At 38.6% G+C, this 20,691-nt stretch overlaps 1 protein-coding gene across 2 annotated transcripts in view; it reads left to right on the top strand.

Annotated features, from left to right (window-relative positions):
- SRPK1 (SRSF protein kinase 1) overlaps positions 1 to 20,691 on the top strand; it is a 95,641-nt gene that overhangs the window by 40,015 nt on the left and 34,935 nt on the right. For both annotated transcript variants that reach the window (XM_036766817.1, XM_036766816.1), the window contains exons 3-6: positions 3,652 to 3,770; positions 5,429 to 5,537; positions 6,584 to 6,671; positions 18,978 to 19,065. In XM_036766817.1, the coding sequence (XP_036622712.1) occupies positions 3,652 to 3,770; positions 5,429 to 5,537; positions 6,584 to 6,671; positions 18,978 to 19,065 (404 nt within the window). The remainder of the gene's footprint in view (positions 1 to 3,651; positions 3,771 to 5,428; positions 5,538 to 6,583; positions 6,672 to 18,977; positions 19,066 to 20,691) is intronic.

Raw genomic sequence — 20,691 nt, 5'->3', positions numbered from 1 at the left:
ATTATGGTATAGTGGATAAAGAACTGGCCTCCAGGGGGTGGAGCCAAGATGGCAGCTGGAAAGCAGGGACTTGTCTAGGACTCTCCCCCAGGACCCTCCAAACACTTATAAAAATGGTTCTGAACAAGTTCTAGAACTGCGGAACCCACGAAATAACAGAGGGAAGCAGGGCTCCAGCCCAGGACAGCCTGGATGGTCTCAGGGTAAGGTGTATTACGCACGGAGCTGGGGGCGGAGCAGAGCCAAGCATGGGCTGCGCCCGAACCAACCAGACTTGGGAGCCGGGCAGAACAGGCCCTAGTGCCCTGAATCAGTGAGCTGTGGCAGTTACCAGACTTCTCAACCCACAAACACCGAAGACAACAGAGAAGGTTAGTGGGAAAAGCTGCTGGGGACAGAGTGAAAAGAGTTCCCGGTTCAGCCACTGCCCCAGGGGCAGCGGGGGTGGTGCAGCTACAGAACTACAGCTGCAGTTACTTCCAGCCCCAGGCCCACCTGGTGGGAGGAATTAAGTGGCAGATCTGAGCGGGAGTACAGAGTCAGCTTAGGTTTGAGTCCAGTCTGGGTTGGCAGTTCTTGGGGAGGAGGAGTGCTGGTGTGGCAGAGCTTGCTGTATAGAAATAGCTCTGAAAACAACAGTGCATCCCCTCAAGCTTAGAACAAAGTACTCTCTACAAATAGTCATACCCTGACGAAAAACTCAAGGGTCAAGTAGTTGGCTGGGAACATGGCCAGGCAGCGAAAACGCACTCAGATTCAGACTCAGACTTTGGAATCTTTCTTTGGTGACAAGGAAGACCAAAACATACCAGCTAGAAGTCAAAGAGCCTACATCAAAAGTCTCCAAGAAAAACATGAACTGGTCTCAGGCCATGGAGGAGCTCATAAAGGATTTAGAAAAGCAAGTTAGACAAGTAGAGGAAAAATTGTGACGGGAAATGAGAATGATGCAAGAAAACCATGAAAAGCAAGTCAATGACTTGCTGAAGGAAACCCAAAAAAATACTGAAGAAAACACCACCTTAAAAAATAGACTAACTCAAATGGCAAAAGAGCTCCAAAAAGCCAATGAGGAGAAGAATGCCTTGAAAGGCAGAATTAGCCAAATGGAAAAGGAGGTCCAAAAGACCACTGAAGAAAATACTACCTTAAAAATTAGACTGGAGCAAGTGGAAGCTAGTAACTTGATGAGAAATCAAGATATTATAAAACAGAACCAAAGGAATGAAAAAATGGAAGACAATCTCATTGCAAAAACCACTCACCTGGAGAATAGATCCAGGAGAGATAATTTAAAAATTATTGGACTACCTGAAAGTCATGATCAAAAAAAGAGCCTAGATATCATCTTTCAAGAAATTATCAAGGAGAACTGCCCTGATATTCTAGAGCTACAGGGCAAAATAGAAATTGAAAGAATCCACAGATCACCTCCTCAAATAGATCCCAAAAAGAAAACTCCTAGGAATATTGTAGCCAAATTCCAGAGTTCCCAGGTCAAGGAGAAAATACTGCAAGTGGCCAGAAAGAGTCAATTTGAGTATTGTGAAAACACAATCAGAATAACCCAAGAGCTAGCAGCTTCTACATTAAGGGATCGAAGGGCTTGGAATGTGATATTCCAGAAGTCAATGGAGCTAGGATTAAAACCAAGAATCACCTACCCAGCAAAACTGAGTATCATGCTCCAAGGCAAAATATGAACTTTCAATAAAATAGAGGACTTTCAAGCTTTCTCAGTGAAAAGACCAGAGCTGAATAGAAAAATTGACTTTCAAATACAAGAATCAAGAGAAGCATGAAAAGGTAAACAAGAAAGAGAAATCACAAGGGACTAATAAAGTTGAACTGTTTTGTTTACATTCCTACATGGAAAGATGATGTGTATAATTCATGAGACCTCAATATTAGGGTAGCTGAAGGGAATATATATATATATAGATATAGATATATAAACAGAGGGCACAGGGTGAGTTGAATATGAAGGGATCGTATCTAAAAAAATCAAATTAAGGGGTGAGAGGGGAATATATTGGGAGAGGGAGAAAGGGAGAGAAGATAGAATGGGGTAAATTATCTCACATAAAAGTGGCAAGAAAAAGCAGTTCTGTTGGGAGGGAAGAGGGGGCAGGTGAGGGGGAATAAGTGGATCTTGCTCTCGTCAGATTTGACCTGAGGAGGGAATAACATACACATTCAATTGGGTATCTTACCCCACAGGAAAGGAGGAAGGCGATTTAAAAAAAAGGGGGGGGACGATAGGAGGGAGGGTAGATAGGGAGAGTAGGTAATCAAAAGCAAACATTTTTGAAAAGGGACAGGGTCAAGGGAGAAAATTGGATAAAGGGTGATAGGATAGGAAGGAACAAAATATAGTTAGTCTTTCACAACATGAGTATTGTGGAAGGGTTTTGCATAATGATACACATGTGGCCTATGTTGAATTGTTTGCCTTCTTAGGGAGGGTGGGTGGGGAGGGAAGAGGGGAGAGAATTTGGAACTCAAAGTTTTAAAAGCAGATGTTTCAAAAAAAAAGTTTTTGCATGCAACTAGGAAATAAGATATACAGGCAGTGGGGCATAGAAATTTATCTTGCCCTACAAGAAAGTAAGGGAAAAGCGTATGGGGCGGGGAGTGGGGTGACAGAAGGGAGGGCTGACTGGGGAACAGGACAATCAGAATATGTGCCATCTTGGAGTGGGTGGGAGGGTAGAAATGGGGAAGAAATTTGTAATTCCAATTCTTGTGAAAATTAATGCCGAAAAATAAAAATATTAAATTAAAATAAAAGAAAAAAGAACTGGCCTCCAAATGAGGAAGACCTATGTTCAGGGCTCTTGTGGAGCTGTATGACCTTGGGCAAATCATTTAACTTCCCACTGCCCTTAAGTAACTCCTACTCTGAACTACAGGGCAACTGCTGATTCCCACTACTAGAAAGGTTTTCTCGGCAGTGGAATAATAGGACCAGACAAGCCAACCAAATTGAATGTTTTATTACTGCACTATCACCATCTGCTCCTACACAAGATAGTTTCTAATGCTATAGAAATAATATCATAGATTGTATGCGGTTTTTATCTCTTTAGTATTATATTTAGATTTGTTTACTTCTGCATTCAGTCAGAAATCTCTAATAGAGTAACTCTTTCTTACTAAGGTAATTATAATCAGTCTGGGGCAGTAATATCCTTGAAATTAATCTCTATAACCCAAGATTGAGTTAAGTGCTAAATTTGGCCTCTGCCTAAAGAAGTAAAAATATCAGTTCATAGGTTTTGCTGTCATCTGCTCACTAAAACTATGATAATGGCATTAATTCTATAGAGTCGTTTTTTAACAGAAGAAAATGCTATTCCTATCCAAATGGTGGAATTGATATTAGATCATGCGTTAGGTCAACACGTACTCCAACTGGGTGTAGATCGCTTTCTGTTTTTCAAAGATTACCTTCATGCTAGTTCTATTTATGCACAAAATAAAAAGCTCTAGTTTAGAGTTTCACCAGCCTTCAGAAAATGTACTTCCTTTATTGCCTTATTAGCTGATAAAATTTTTAAAAAAGGAGATAAAAATTTTCATGGATAAATATTAATCTGCTTCCTCTACCTTCAAATGAAATTGAACTGGAAATGGTTTGTTCTTTGATAGACCAGAAACTCAGCACAGAGGCCCTGTCTCTCATTCGGAGAATGATCTCCCGGAACAAGAGGAAGAAATCCTAGGGTCAGATGATGATGAACAAGAAGATCCTAACGATTATTGTAAAGGTAAGACCCTTTATGTAAGGAGGCATGCACTGCACCTATTTGATTCCATTTTCATGCTCTTAAAATATTTATTCTTCAAACAGATAGATTTCTGGTTGCTTCTATTTCCATTTCTCAGATACAAGAAACTGAATTTTCTGAATTTTAATAATTTTGCTAATTCAAACTTTTGTCTCTGTGGTTTCATTGATATAGGTATTGCCTCCACTGATACCAATCATAACCCATTATGGTCCTTTTCAACCTATAAGATTCTTGTCTGTGTCTCCATGTCTTTCCTCCCTACATAGGAAATCCACCCAGCCCACTGAAGACCTTTTCTGGTTCTTGCACTGCCCTAGAAGTAGAATGAACTTTAAATATGTTTTCTCATGCTCAATATATGACCAGCGCATCTCCTTTTCTGATCTCTCTCTCTCTGTCTTCCTCCCCCTCCCTCCCTCCTTCACACACACACACACACACACACACACACACACACACACACACGCATGCACAGAGTGCTGCTCCCTGCTTATTTCCCCATACATCTTTCCTTTTGTCCTTTGGCTTGATTGTAATTTGGATTCTTCCAAAGTCACAACATTCTATGATTCACAACCATATAGCATCACCAGGAAGATAAAATAATTGCTTCTTTTTGGCCATAGCTAGAGGGTATGTGCTTATATAATGGATATATAGTTAAGTACTTGAAAGATCCATGATCGCATGAATGTGAGTACTCACATCTTAATAGATAAGGTGTCATGAACTGCCGTGGCCAAAAGAAATCATTATTGATGGTCATTCCTCTGATAAGGAGTCTTTCCACACTTAGGTTAGTCTTTAGACAACAGACACAGTCTACTAGGTCCTTACTTTTAAAGTCTTTCCACTTGGTAGAAACTGTTGAAGCATATCTCCTCCTGGGCTATAACCTTTGGGACAATGTTCACCTCTCCCTAAGATTGAATGCCAGAATAGAACTTTAGGATAGATTTAACTGAAGGGGTTATTAATGAAAAGTATGAGTGTGTGAGATAAAGCCTTTAAAAATTTTTTTTAAATTAAATTTTATTTGATTTTCCGTTTTGAATTCTCTCCCTTCCCCTTCCCACCCCTAAACACCCTCTCCCCTCCCCCATTAGGAAGACAACCCCAGAGTCCATTATAAATATGTAAATTCATGGGTCAAAAGGTATTCACAGTTTAATAGTTTTTGGGTGGTATGCCAAATTGCTTTCCCAGTTTGGTTGGGCCAGTTCACAGTTCCATTTACATTGCATTAAGAGATCTGTATTTATACTTTGATAGATCCTGGATCTATAAAACCAATCTTTTGTCGATGACTTTAGTTTGAGGACAACTATCCTCTTCTCCCATTAAGCATTCTTAGACCTTTAAAGCATTTCTTATTATCATATGTAGCTTACCAGTATCATCTAACAAGTAGCTTGTCAAGGATTTCATCTGTTAAGTGTGTGTGTTAATAGAAATACATTGAAGAAGATTCTCTATTATATTGTCCGAATGAAACTTTTCTTCTGAAAGTGTACAGCTAATTGGAGGGAGGGGAATGGGTCTAAATTCCTATTTCTAAGTATTACAAAGAATTAGTTTTATCTCTTTTGGAAGGAGGTTGACTTTTCTCCCCTCCCTACCCTTGTTTCTTCCAGGAGGTTATCATCTTGTGAAAATTGGAGACCTGTTCAATGGCAGATACCATGTGATCCGAAAGCTGGGCTGGGGACATTTTTCAACAGTGTGGCTATCATGGGACATTCAGTAAGTTTTAGGAGTCAGTTTAGTCAGCTGTCTTGATTTTTTTTGTTGTTCTGGAGAAAACATTGGGTTCTCATTCTTAACATCTGCTTTTGATAAACTTTTTGCCTTTGGGCAAATAACTTAACCACTGCTTCTCTTCCTATAAAATGGGAATTTTAGTAACCTCAGAGACAAGAGGTAATTGAAAAAAGAGTCATGACATGTTTTGACCTCCTGAAAACATGAAATGTATAATTTGGTATGTAAATTAATAAAAACAATTCTTTCCCTCTAGCACTCCTAATTTGAGGCTAATTACTTTTCAAATGTACCAGGTGTCCAAAACAAGAGAAGTAGAAAAGAACATTCCCTGTCTTAGCATTTCCTCTTCCAATTTTGATTTTTTTCTAGGATAGAGTTGCTTGGCTACATGAATTAAACTTACTCCTGTAAAGTATTGACAGTGTTATGAGACTCCAAAATCAGCACCCAGATTATCAGTGAGCAAACTTGTTCTCCTCTTTTTAGTTACTTTTAGTGTGTGTTGGTGTTTTTTGGTTTGGTTTGGGTTTTTTAGGATTTTTAAAAATTATTAAATGATAGTCCCCAGGTGTCACAATTTTAACCATAGAAACAAGTGTTATATGATGAGATCTTTATAGCTACATGATCTGCTTTTGTCATGATGTAAAGTACTCATAGGTAAGGAAGATATCAGAGCTCATAGTGTTTTGCCATTTGGTACGTACTGCCTGCTTTGGGTCCACTTTTTTTTTTATTGTAGTAGCTGCCTTCAGGGTGAAGGGAGACATAAAGAATGTGGAAGTCAGTATATGGAGAAAATCTAAAAGAAGAAACAAAGCCCTGAGGACAAGATGGAAATAAAAACTGAATTGTGTACCTAGGAAGGGTAGTAGTTACCTCAGATAGAAAGCATTTGATTACAGAGGGAAAGCCACATCAGTATTTATAGTGATCTTTTATAAAGTCGTCTCTTAACTTCCTTCTACTGATTCTAACATGGTTTTGTCCCATTTTGGGATTAATTGGCTCTGTCTCTTCCACAGGGGGAAGAAGTTTGTGGCAATGAAGGTAGTGAAGAGTGCTGAGCATTACACTGAAACAGCCCTGGATGAAATCCGGCTGCTCAAATCCGTGAGTGTTGAGTCTCAATGCACGTGTTTGGTAGTGGAATTTTTGGTAATGGAATCTCAATGTTTAGATCTCAACCTAGCTAAAGGAGTAAAAGAAGAAAATTATCTGCATGTTCCATATATACAACACATGAAAAACAATATGGCTGTTTCTGGGCTCCCTATTGACATGTTACCTTTTTTTAAAATGTATTTTTACTGATATTTCTTGTTTTCATTTCACTTTAATTTGCCACTATATTTCTGCCTTTGTCACTAGCTAAAGAACCTTTCTTTGTAATAAAGAATAAAAAGACAAAAGAAAACAGTTCAGGGAAACTGATATACATAGTTCCCTACTTCTGCAGAGAAGGAAGGAAAGGGGGCATTTTTTTCCTCTTCGAAGCCAGTCTTAGTCATTATCATTGCACAACATCATTTCTTTTTGTTGTTTCCACTTAAATAGTTGAAATCTTCAATATTTTCCTGGCTTTTAATTTACTTTTACATTAATTCATGTGCGTCTTCTCATGCTTCTGAATTCTTTTTCATACTTTCTTACAGAACAATATTAGATTATTTTTCTTGTACTGCATTCTGTTTAACCATTTCCTAATTGACGCACATACTTTCTTTATAGTTCTTCACTGCGGTAGAAAGTGGTAGTATGTGTATTTTGGTATACATGGGACATTTCCTTCTGACTTGGACTTCTTGGAGGTATAGAAACATCTTATTCCATATTATTGAGATTCTAATATCAGCAAAGGTTTTCCTTGGATACCATCATTAAAGAGAGCTAACATTTGGTACTTCATCTAATGAATTTAATATGAAACCTTGAAAGATAATATAAAATTTTATTTCTAAGTTTATTTATAATTTGAAATGTTTTACACAGAAAATATTTTGATTTTTACATAAGTCTCATGTGAGTATCCCAGCCTATCATTGGCTTGGAAAAGCATACTCTGTCTTACGTGATCTGCATTCATTTATCTTCCTTCATATTTCAGCCAAATTACTACCCTCTTCCTGGTCTTAGTGCATCTTCTCTTTCTAACTTCAGTGCATTTGTGTAGACCAATCCCTCAGGTGTGGAGCATGTTTTTTTTTTTTTTATATCTGTGATTGTTTAAAGTCTTCCTTTTCCTTCAAGGCCCAGCTCAGGTGTAACCTGCTCCATAAATCCTTATCCAATTTTTCTGTGAACTCCAGCCTGTCCTAATCATTCATCCTATTCGAATCATTTCCTGTTGATGTCTCATGTTATAACCTATGGTAATTGCTTGTATATAAGTGGTATCCTACTCCTTTTAGCGCAGCTTCTGTGGGTTGATAGTTAACATTGTATCTCCAGTGCTAAGCACAAGCCCTGCAAAAACTAAATATTGAGCTCTGGCAGGAAAGTCAAATTAACTGTTTTAATGTGAATTAAAACTGTGTTTTAGAAACAGTCCTGGGTAAAGTCTGAAGTTGGAGAAGTTTGTCTAAAGAGGAACCCTAGGCATGGTTGGCCCTCCCTCTTGTCTGATCAAACTCATGGATTTGTCCTACTACAGTTGCCATTTTACAGAAGGGGAAGGTGAAATGGTAGGGGGCGGGGGGGCAGATGGCAGGAATGCTAAGGGTGGAATTTTAGGAAACTTTTACAAGCCAGTGGGGAAGATAATTTATGGAAGGTGATCTCTACTATCTTATGCTATAATGCTGCTAAGCAATTCTATGATTTCCTTTAAGCCTTTCAGCTATCCTCTAAGAAAAGGAGTACCTAGTGGTCTGGACTTGGAATCAGAGGACCTCTTCTACCTACCTGCTTGACCTTGAGCAAAATCGCTTCCTTGGACCTCAGTTTTGGTTCTAAATTTATGATCTGTGAACTTTCCGTAATTATTCTTTTTTAAAAATGTATTTAGTATTTTATTCCCAATTATGCATAAAAATTTTTAGCATTCATTTTGCAAACTTTGAGTTCCGAATTCTCTCCCTTCTTCCCTCACCATTCCCCCTCATTGAGAAGGCAAGCAGCTTGATACAGGTTAAACATGTGTAGTCATGTAGAACATTTCCATATTAATCATGTTGTGAAAGAAAACATAGACCAAAAGAAAAACCTTAAGAAAAATAAAGTTAAAAATATGCTTCAATCTGTATTCAGACACCATCAGTTCTTTCTCTGGAAATGGATAGCATTTTTTCATCATAAGTCCTTCAGAGTTCTTAGATTATTGTATTGCAGAGAATAGCTAAGCCATTCACAGCTGATCATCTTACAATATTTTTATGATTTCATATTTTGTTGAATATTTTACTTTTCAACATTGATTTCCACAAGATTTTGAGTTACAAATTTTCTCCCCACCTCTGCCCTACCCCCCACTCCAAGATGGCATATATTCTGATTGCCCTATTCCCCAGGCAGCCCTCCCTTCTGTCACCCCACTCCCCCACATCCCCTTCTTCCTTACTTTCTTGTAGGGCAAGATAGATGTTTATGCCCCATTGCCTGTATATCTTATTTCCTAGTTTCATGCAAAAACTTTTTTTTTGAACATCTTCTTTTAAAACTTTTGAGTTCCAAATTCTCTCCGCTCTTCCCTCCCCACCCACCCTCTCTAAGAAGGCAAGCAATTCAACATAGGCCACATGTGTATCATTTGATTCAAATCTCAATGCATAGTTACCAGAGTTTAACAAAGTCCCAAATCTGCGTTTACAAGCTGGAGGGCTCTTAACTACAGCTGCCCAGAGTCTCCACATCAGCACTCTGCCAAGAGTGAGAGTGCTAAGCAAATAGCTCTGTTCTCTATTTTTATGCATTCTTTTTGTTGTTGTTGTTGTTATTCATTTATTTTCTTTTTTTTATTTAATTTATTTAATATATTCAGTTTTCAGCATTGATTTTCACAAGAGTTTGAATTACGAATTTTCTCCCCATTTCTACCCTCCCCCCCACTCCAAGATGGCGTATATTCTGGTTGCCCCGTTCCCCAGTTAGCCCTCCCTTCTGTCACCCCACTCCCCTCCCATCCCCTTTTCCCTTCCTTTCAAGATAAATTTCTATGCCTCATTGCCTGTGTATCTTATTTCCCAGTTGCATGCAAAAACTTTTTTTTTTGTTTTTCAACATCTGTTTTTAAAAACTTTGATTTCCAGATTTTCTCCCCTCTTCCCTTCCCACCCACCCTCCCTAAGAAGTCAAGCAATTCAACATAGAACACATGCGTATCATTATGTAAAACCCTTCCACAATACTCATGTTGTGAAAGACTAACTATATTTTGTTCCTTCCTATCCTATCCCCCTTTATTGAATTTTCTCCCTTGACCCTGTCCTTTTTCAAAAGTTTTTGATTACCTCCATCCCCATCTGCCCTCCCTTCTATCATCCCCCCTTTTTTATCTTCTTCCTCTTTCTTTCCTGTGGGGTAAGATACTCAATTGAGTATGTGTGGTATTCCCTCTTCAGGTCAAATCCGATGAGAGCAAGATTTACTCATTCCCCCTCACCTGCCTTCTCTTCTGTTCCTACAGAACTACTTTTTCTTGCCACTTTTATGTGAGATAATTTACCCCATTCTATCTCTCCCTTTCTCCCTCTCTCAATATATTCCTCTCTCATCCCTTAATTTGATTTTATTTCTTTTAGATATCTTCCCTTCATCTTCAACTCTCCCTGTGCCCTCTGTCTATATACATACACACACACACCCGTGTATATATATGCATACTCCCTTCAGCTACCCTAATACTGACGTCTCATGAATCAAACACATCATTTTTCCATGTAGGAATGTAAACAAAACAGTTCCACTTTGGTAAGTCCCTTGCGATTTCTTGTTCTTGTTCTTTTTCTTGATTACCTTTTCTTGCTTCTCTTGATTCTTGTGTTTGAAAGTCAGATTTTCTATTCAGCTCTGGTCTTTTCACTGAGAAAGCTTGAAAGTCCTCTATTTTATTGAAAGTCCATATTTTGCCTTGGAGCATGATACTCAGTTTTGCTGGGTAGGTGATTCTTGGTTTTAATCCTAGCTCCACTGACTTCTGGAATATCATATTCCAAGCCCTTCGATCTCTTAATGTAAAAGCTGCTAGCTCTTGGGTTATTCTGATTGTGTTTTCACAATACTCAAATTGTTTCTTTCTGGCTGCTTGCACTATTTTCTCCTTGATCTGAGAGCTCTGAAATTTGGCAACAATATTCCTAGGCATTTTCTTTTTGGGATCTATTTGAGGAGGCGATCGATGGATTCTTTCAATTTCTATTTTGCCCTGTGGCTCTAGAATATCAGGGCAGTTCTCCTTGATAATTTCTTGAAAGATGATATCTAGGCTCTTTTTTTGATCATGGCTTTCAGGTAGTCCAACAATTTTTAAATTATCTCTCCTGGATCTATTTTCCAGGTCAGTGGTTTTTCCAATGAGATATTTCACATTGTCTTCCATTTTTTCATTTCTTTGGTTCTGTTTTATAAAATTTTGATTTCTCCTAAAGTCACTAGCTTCCACTTGTTCCAATCTAATTTTTAAGCTAGTACTTTCTTCAGTGGTCTTTTGGACCTCCTTTTCCATTTGGCTAATTCTGCCTTTCAAGGCATTCTTCTCCTCGTTGGCTTTTTGGAGCTCTTTTGCCATTTGAGTTAGTCTATTTTTTAAGGTGGTGTTTTCTTCAGTATTTTTTTGGGTCTCCTTTAGCAAGTCATTGACTTGTTTTTCATGGTTTTCTCGAATCCTTCTCATTTCTCGTCCCAATTTTTCCTCTACTTCTCTAAGTTGCTTTTCCAAATCCTTTTTGAGCTCTTCCATGGCCTGAGATCAGTTCATGTTTTTCTTGGAGGCTTTTGATGTAGGCTCTTTGACTTTTTCTGGCTGTCTGTTTTGATCTTCTTTGTTACCAAAAAAAGATTCCTGAGTTTGAGTCCTTTTGTGCTGCCTGGCCACGTTCCCAGCCAGCTACTTGACCCTTGAGCTTTTTGTCAGGGTATGACTGCTTGCAGAGAGTACTTTGTCCCAAGCTTTAGAGTTCAAGCACTGCTGTTTTCAGAGCTACTTCTACTCCACAGCAGCGCTCCTCCTCCCCCAAGAACTGCCAATGCGACCCAGATCCAAGTGTGGCAAAGCAAGCCCTGCACTCCCCCTCTCTTCTGTCGCTTGATTTCTCCCACCATTGGAGTCAGGGACTCCAGAAGCAGCTGATGCTGGAGTTCTGGAAGCAGCCACAGGAGCTTCCTGCTGCTGCTGCTGCTGCCCTCCCAGGGCTGGGGCCAGACCATTCTCACCCCTATACAGCAGTTTTCCCTCTAACCTGCTCCGTGATATTTGGTGTTTGTGGGTTGAGAAGTCTGGTAACTGCCACAGCTCAATGATTCATGGCCCTTGGGCCTGTTCTGCCTGACTCCCCTTCTGGTTGGTCCTGGTGTGGCCAACGCTGGGCTGCACTCCGTTCCCAGCATGGTGCAATAAACCCTTCCCAACGACCACCCAGGCTGTCCTGGGCTGGAGCCCTGCTTCCTTCTGCTATTTCATGGGTTCTGCAGATCTGGAATTTGTTTAGAGCCATGTTTTACAGGTGTTTGGAGGGATTTGGGGGACAGCTTAAACAAGTCCCTGCTTTCCAGCTGCCATCTTGTCTCTGCCCTCTGATCATCTTATAATATTGCTGTCAGTTTGTGCATAGTAAATTTATTTTGTATCATCTCATGTAAGTCTTTTTCTGAGAGCGTCCTGCTTATCATTTCTTATAGCACAGTAGTATTCCATCACAGTCACATGCCACAATTTGTTCAGCCATTCCCCATATGATAGGCATCTTCTCAGTTTCCAATGCTTTGCCACCAGAAAACAGCCACTATAAATATTTTTATACATATAGGTTCTTTTCCTTTTATTTTAATTCTCTTTTTGGATACAGACTTAGAAGTGGTATTGTTAGGTCAAAAGGTCTACAGGGTTTTATGGCCTTTGGGGCATAGTTCCAAATTGTTCTACAGAATTGTTGTTCACAACTTTGCCAGCAGTGCATTTATGTCTCATTTTTGCCACATGCCCTCCAACATTTGCTATTTTCCTTTTCTGTCCTATTAGCCAATCTAATAGGTATGAGGTAGTACTTTGGAATTGTTTTAATTTGCATTTCTCCAATCAATAATGAGTTAGAGCTTTTTTTCATATGGGTATACATAGCTTTGATTACTTAATCTGAAAACTTCATATCTCTTGATCATTTATCCACTGGAAAATAGCTCTTATTTTTATAAATTTGACTCAGTTCTCTATATGTTTGAGAAATGAGGCCTTTATCAGAAAGAATTGCTTCAAAATTTTTTTCGCAAGTTGTAAAAATACAACTAACTGTATTTTCCTCCATCCTATCCCCCCCTGCCCCCATTTATTCTTTTCTCTCTCTGACTTTCACCATTTCTCTCCTCAAAAATGAGTTTTTTCTGAATTACCCCCCTCAATCTGCCCTTCCCAATCCCACCTGCACTTCTCTTATCCCATTCTCTTCCTACTTTCTATGTTTGGATCAATCTTGTCACTGTAGTAACTTTTCATGGTCAGAATTTTTTCCTGTTGTTTGCTCATTTTTCCAGCCTATTTCTTGACATTTAACTCGTTGTCAAAGTTAGGCTCTGCTTCCAGGTTGGAGAGTGCATTGTCCCAAGTGTCAGTGGTTTTGTGCAGCTCTTTTCAGATATCTCTGGCATCTGTAAGTTTTCATTTCTTTCAAGGTGGTACAATCTCAGGAGAGATGTGTTTATTACTCTTCTGGTCTCTGCTGGTCTGTGAGCAACCACAAGCACTCTTTTATGCCATGGTACTATGATGAGGGTCCCCACTCCACTGTGGCCACAAGCTCTCATGTGCTAGTACTCCTTCTTACCCTGGGACTGCCACCCAGATCCAAGTATGGGCAGCTCAACTGAGTCCTGCCCCCAGTGTTAGCAAAGAGACCCCTGTAATCTTCTTCTGATTAGTTGTTCAACCTCCTTACCATCCTGTGGTCTGAGAGCTCTGGAAGCAGCTGTCGCCACTTGATTCAGTGGCTTCCAAGGCTGCTCCTGGTTTGCTGGTGCCAGCCTGCACTGGACTGTGTTCCACTCTTACTCAGGTGTGATAGACCTTTCCTGCCAACCGTCTAAGTTGTCTTTGGCTAGAGCATTAATTTAAAGGTTTTCGGAGGGGTTTTGGGGAGAGCTCAGGTGAGTTGCTGCCTTTTCTCTGCCATCTTGACTCCACCTCTTTTTTATAGTCATTCTTTATTGAATTTGTGTAACTAGCAAGTAAGAGAGAAGGGAGTTCAGAGAATTGTACTGAATTGGGCAATTTATGTAAATGTAGCATGTCATAAAACCTTAGAACAAATACCAATTAACTTTTTATATTTAGGATAATTCAGTTAACAGAATTAGAGTAACTTTGGCTCTGGTTAACATGACTTCTTGATCTGTCTCTGGGAATCTGAGTTGGAAAAGAATACCTGAGACCACGTAATCCAACCATAATCCAAACTGAAAAACATCACAGACAAGTGGTCATTTGCCCTTTGTTGAAAGTGTGGGGAACCCTGCTGCTGCTTTGTTTATCCTGGTCTACTGTGGACAGCTCTAATTATTAGAAAGGTTTGTCTTAAATTGAGCTAAAATCTACCTGTTGCTTGTGTCCTTCAGGCTGTGCAGAACATGTGTAATAAACCCTTGAAGTAATAGCCCTTTCACTACTTCAATAGCTACTGTAGTTCTTCTCTTCCCCTCAAGTCATCTCTTCAAGAACACCCCCAGTCCATTCATCATATATATGCTATGGTCTTTGCAATCCCTTCACTTTTCCAGGTTCCTTCTCGTGGAAGGCCTTCAGATTGCCAGTGTCCTTCCTAAATGTGGCACCCAGAACCGAACATAGTATTCAAGATGTGATTTGGCCAAGATAGAGCCCAGCGTTGCCTTAACTTGCTAATCCAGGACTCCATGCCTTTCGGTGCAGCCTAAGATCATATTGGCCTTACTTGTCCTTCCTTGTCACACTGTTGACTCATTGAACTGACAGGCCACTAAAATCCACTGTAGGCAAGCAGATCACTAGTGAATTCACTGATGTAAACATTTTTATTTTTAAGAAAATTCTTGGCCTCTCTTTACAGGGTAGCACCCAAAATATTTCTGGGACAAATTAAAATTTACTCAGACCTTAAATATGCTGAAAATATTTAAGTGCCCCCACTTCCCAAGATCTATAAAAAGTTAGAGGGTCACCTTTAGTATGATAATTCTTTTCCTGAGAATAGGTCCCCTCTGTGTCTGCCCATTACTTATTTTAAACTATGTTTTATTGATTCCTTTCGTTCTTTACATCACAGTTATTTCTGGAGAAAATGTCCCCAGCTCCAGTGAGTTTCCTTTTTAACAGAGAAAAATAGTTAGATACAACATACGCACACAGTGTGGGATCTGACAGTATGCATCATTCCCTACCTGTTGTCTCCCATATTTCCAGTGAAAGGAAGGTAATGCATTTCCTCACCATTCTTCTGGGACCAAGGCTGGTCATTATAATTGCAGATCACGTGCTTCTGTGGTTACTGTAGTAATTTTGTATATTGTTTTCCTGATTCTATTTATTTGACTCTTTACTAGTTCGTATCAGTCTTCCTTTGTTCCCGTGAATTCCTTATATTTATAATTTCTTATGGTACAGTAATGTTCCATTACATTTTGTTCGTTTCTCTGTCAATGAGAAATTTGGCTTCCTGTTTTTCATATAGCTCCATTCCTAATATCTTTCTCAAACTCCAGACATACTTCTTCAGCTGCTTATAGGACATCTCTACCTGAGAATCTCACCAAAACCTGCCCCAAACTGACTTTACTCTCTACCCCGAATCTGCTCTTCTTGTGGCAGTAATGTTTCTGTCAGTGGTTCCATCATTCAGAGCCCCCCATTGTGAAAACTTTCGTGTTATCTTTGACTCCTTATTCTCCCTCACCCCTTGTATCTTGTTGGATATTAGGTTCTATCCATACTTCCTTTGCCAACCTTCATTCTGACTTGACCACTACTGCTATCCTAGTCTAGGCCTGCTTGAATTTTTATAAGTACATAACAGTTCTTCTACCTCCAGTCCATCCCTCTGACTACTGCAGCAAAAATTTATCTTATGCATCCATCTACTCATTTTACTGCATTCAGAAGTCTTTAATGTTTCCATATAGTACCTCTTAAATTAAGTTGGGCCTTTTATTCAGGCCCTAAAGTCTGAAACTACTACTCTATTTTTTCAAGTTCTCCAACCTTGTGTCATAACAATACTGTTTCCTACCTTCTAGTGTGTGATTTATCTAAATCATAATAATTGCTTTCCCACAAATGTGCATCTCCGTGCTTTTGCATGCACTGTAATTTTGATCTGGCAGGTCTTTCCTTTCCTTCCTCATCTATAGAAGTTTGAAGTTGAACTCAGTCTATTGTGTCTATATGAAGCCTTCCCTGATCCCTATCCTTCTTCCCCTTGTAACTCACATAGCACTTTGTGCTTCTCTGCTATGGTTGTGTACTGTTATTTTGTATTGATTTGTAGACATGTGGCATTTCCCTGTTAGACTGTTCTATGAAATCGGGAATTTATGCCTTATCTCAACTTCTCCTTCAGCACCTATCACAATGCGTTTGCAGATAGGAAGCACTTAATGTAATTGTAAAGAAAAAAATGTTTCTATGCCACTATTTGTGCTATCTCGAATCGTTTAGTAATTGTTTTATGCATGTGAATCTTATCTCTCACGATAGTTTTTGTGAGCAGGAGCCGTGTCATGCATTTTTTATATTCAGCAGTGCTAGATATACAGTTGGCTCTCAATTTGATGATTGATTTTTATAAAATTAAAATTTTTAATTTAATTTTCCAGTTATCAATTTTTTCTGCAAAATAAATTCCCACATTCGCCATGTCCAAAAATGTGTCTGTCATTTGGCATATTACTCCATCATCTCTCTCTGTCCAGAAAAAGGCAGCATTATTTATCATTGGTCTTCTGGAATCATGAAGTCTTTCAAAAGGTTCATTTTCACAACGTTGCTGTCATAGTACAGATTGTTCTCCTTATGTCATTCTGCATCAGTTCATAGAAATCTTCCAAGGTTTCTTTGAAGCTGTCTTTAATTTATTACAGCATGATAGTATTCCATTACATTCATATACTGTCATTTATTCAGCCATTTCCCAGTTGATGGGAAGCCACTTAGTGTCAGTTTCTTTGTCCTAGAGTTGCTATTGATGTGTTGATAAATAACACAATCTAAAGAGACCCGCTGTGAAATTAAAGGAATTTCAGTGAGGTATAAAAGGACAGCATAAAGAGAAAAAAAGTGAATAAAGGACAGAGATGCTATTATCAGACAAGGCCAGTGCTACGTATGGCTTAAGCTTTTATCTGGCAACCTTAAATATTTAGCCATGTTTCCCTAAAAATCCTAAGTATTACTTAGTACTTCATTATAGAATTGTCTTTCATAAATTTCTCTAAGCCCTTTTTAAAAAATTTAAAAATAAAATTCTGAGCCTTTTTTGAAATGAGTTCATCCTTTCTCACTTATTAGGGTAATACATTTCATGAGCTAGATGGGTAATTTTATTTATTGTAAAGTAACTTCTCTGGCTTTAAGGCATACCCACTAGTATTAATATTCTAATAATTGGTATTTGTAAAGACTTTTTGAAATTTGAAATACCTTTGATTTATATATTATCCTTCATCCATATGTTCATTTCTTCCCTCCAAGTACTAGATTAATCAAATATTTTCTTTACCTCAATCGTGTTATCCTTCCCACTGTCACTTATATCTATATCTAATGAGCCTCTCCTTGGTTATGCATTCCACCAGTTTTCTGGTTGTGAAAGTGATACTAGTCCAAAGTGTACAGTATCTACAGTTTCTTATGGATGGGAGCTGCATTGGGTAGCTGTTTGTCTTCAGTGGTTTTTTTTTATATAAAGAAAAAATGAAGAATCCTTAGGGTATATAGGAATGATATATATATGTATGCTTATCCTTAGGAAAGAAGTATAGAATTTCCTTTTTTCAAAAAATATTTTATTTTCCAATTACACAAGAAAACAATTTTTGACATTTGTTTTTTAAATTTTTGAGTTCCAAATTTTCTCCCTAACTTCCACCCCCCTCCCACCCCCATCCACATTGAGAAAGCTGACAGTTCAATATGGGTTATACATTTGCAGTCATGCAAAATATATTTCCATCTTAGTCGTGTTTTGAAAGAAAACAGACAAAAAAATGAAAAAAAATTAAGGTAAAAAAATAGCATGTTTTGATTTGTGTTCAGACTCCATTGATTCTTTCTGTGGAGGTGGATAGCGTTTTTCATCATAAGTCCTTCAGAATTGCCTTGGATCTTTGTATCGCTGAGAATAGCTGAGTCATTCACAGTTGATCATTGTGTAACATTGCTATTACATGTGTGCAGTGATTTGGTTCTCCTCACTTTACTTTGCATCAGTTCACGTAACTCTTTCCAGGTTTTTGTGGAAGCATCCTGCTCACCATTTCTTATAGCACAATAGTATTCCATTACAATCATATGCCACAATTTGTTCAGCCATTCCCCTGTTGATGGGTATCCTCTCAATTTCCAATTCTTTGCCACCACAAAAAGAACTGTTAATATTTTTGTACATGTAGATCCTTCTCTCCCCCGCCCCTTTTAAAAAAACCTTTTTGGGTACAGACCTAGTAGTGGTATTGCTGGGTCAAAGGGTATGCACAGTTTATTATAGCCCTTTGGGTGTAGTTCAAAATTGTTCTCCAGAATGCTTGGACCAGTTCATAGCTCCACCAACAGTGCATTAGTGTGAGAATTCCCTTCCCTTCTAGTTATCCTTAGTCAAAGCTATATACTTACCTATAAGACAAGCCTAATCTAAGAAAATGGGTCTGGAAAACTTGTATGTTGAATACTTTACCCCATGCTAAGTGTAGCATGTAAAGTTTCTTCCTTCTTTTAAAAGATTTGGAGAGGTCCTAATAAGGCCCTTGGACTGAACTTAGTTGATGCGTTACCATGAGATACCTTTTAGCATAGGTGCCACTGTGAAGAGTTCTTGAAATTGACTTTTGTTCTGCTCCTTTGATGACTCAGTTTGACTGATTGCTCAGAGCATTACTGATGCCAGAGAGGTAAAAGATGCTCAGACCTTTAGATATCTGGCATCATATTAAATGCTTAAAAGGAGCCAGATAAATGCAGATCAATCAAGATAATCATTGGTTGTCTACCTTTTGACTAAATACTATCTTTCCTCCATATACATACAGGTTCGAAATACAGATCCTGATGACCCAAATAGAGAGATGGTTGTTCAACTTTTAGATGACTTCAAAATTTCGGGAGTGAATGGGACCCGTATCCTTTCAAGAAATTACTGTGGGATTGGATTTTCTTGTGTAGTAACAATTTCAGACCAGAGAAAAGAATGGTATTGGTACAGTGTATTTATTGTCAAACCAGAACTGTTCCTCTTCATCGACTTCTGATCACTTACAAGGAATGTGAATTAAGAAAGTTATTGCGGGGGAGCTGGGTCGTGCAGTGAGTAGAGCACAGGCCCTGGAGTCTAAAGGACTTGAGTTCAAATCCAGCCTCAGACACTTGACACATTTACTAGCTGTGTGACCTTGGGCAAATCACTTAACCCCAATCGCCTTGCCTTCCCACCTTCAAAAAAAAAAAAAAAAGAAAGTTATTGCATACTGTTTTCACATATTATTTGATTTTAGAGTATAGTTTGGAGAGAAGTGGTATGGTTTCCTGGTTGTTGTCTTTGGGATTTTTGTTCCATTATCTTTCCATATCATTAACTGCATCATTTGGTTAGAACTTTCAGCTAAATAGGCAGAAAGATTTACACAGGAGGGAAGAAATTTTCAGGCAATTAGGTGATTACTTTATCTACAATTTATAGCACAAATATCCAAGTATGAAACTTTTCTCCAGGGAATCTAGATGATAAATCATTTCTGAATATGAATCCAGAACTCTGCTTTGGTTGGAGCAGTCATCTGGATTTGAACACTTTTAAATATTCTATGTCTTCATTCTAGCTGAAGACAGCAAGCAGTTTGTTGACATTTGCATCCCTACTACAAACAAATCAAGTTTTGCCTTTACTTTATGGTGAGAAACTGAATTGCTCTAGATTTTATAGCTCAGAGAATCATACCATTTTAGAACTGGAAGGGTTCTTAAAGAGGATTAGTATCAACACTGCTGCCTAATGTCAGCATCTAAGCACAAGAGTAGTAAAGACCAAAAATCTATTTACAGGGTTGTCGCAGCGCATATATTTATGAAGAACTGAAATTGTTTGGGTTTAAGTAAGTATCCAAGACATGAAATTGTACTTCTTAATTGTATAGAGCACCAACAAAATATTGAGGTCATATTGTAACTAGCTTTTGAATAGCACTTTAAAGTTTGCAGAGCCTTTTAGAAATATTGTTTCATTTGATCCTCACAAGAACCTTGGGAGGTAGCTCCTACTATTATCTTCATTTTATAGGTGAGGAAATGGAGACAGAGATTAAGCGATTTGCCCAAGGTCACACAGCTTGTAAGTATCAGGTAGGATTTTAATTCATATCCTTCCATTTCCGCTCCACTAACTAGTTGGCGCCGATAGATCAAAGGGGATGAAATGGCTAGACATATTACTATCCATTTAAAAATTTTTCATGTCAGCATTTTCCTTTCACATATTACTGCAGTGAGTGATTTTTCTTTCCTCTCTCAGGGAAACAGATCTCAGACAGGACCGAAGCGGAGGCAGGGTGGGCGCTAGGAGTATAGGGTATGAGAGAAGTGGTGGTTATAGATGATGGAAGGAGTTTGAAGACTATGCATCAATGTATCAAGTTTCTCGCACCTCCGGGAAAAACCTCAGGAGCTCTAGTTGGATACTGAAGCCACCCTGTGTGTAGTTTTTTAAAATAGTGTATCAGGAAGGGAGACATCAAGAGAATTACATTTTTG

This window comes from Trichosurus vulpecula, chromosome 7 (assembly GCF_011100635.1).
Source record: "Trichosurus vulpecula isolate mTriVul1 chromosome 7, mTriVul1.pri, whole genome shotgun sequence".
Classification (NCBI taxonomy): Eukaryota; Metazoa; Chordata; class Mammalia; order Diprotodontia; family Phalangeridae; genus Trichosurus; species Trichosurus vulpecula.
Note: the sequence above shows the minus strand (reverse complement) of the source record. Positions and strands in the feature narration are given on the sequence as shown.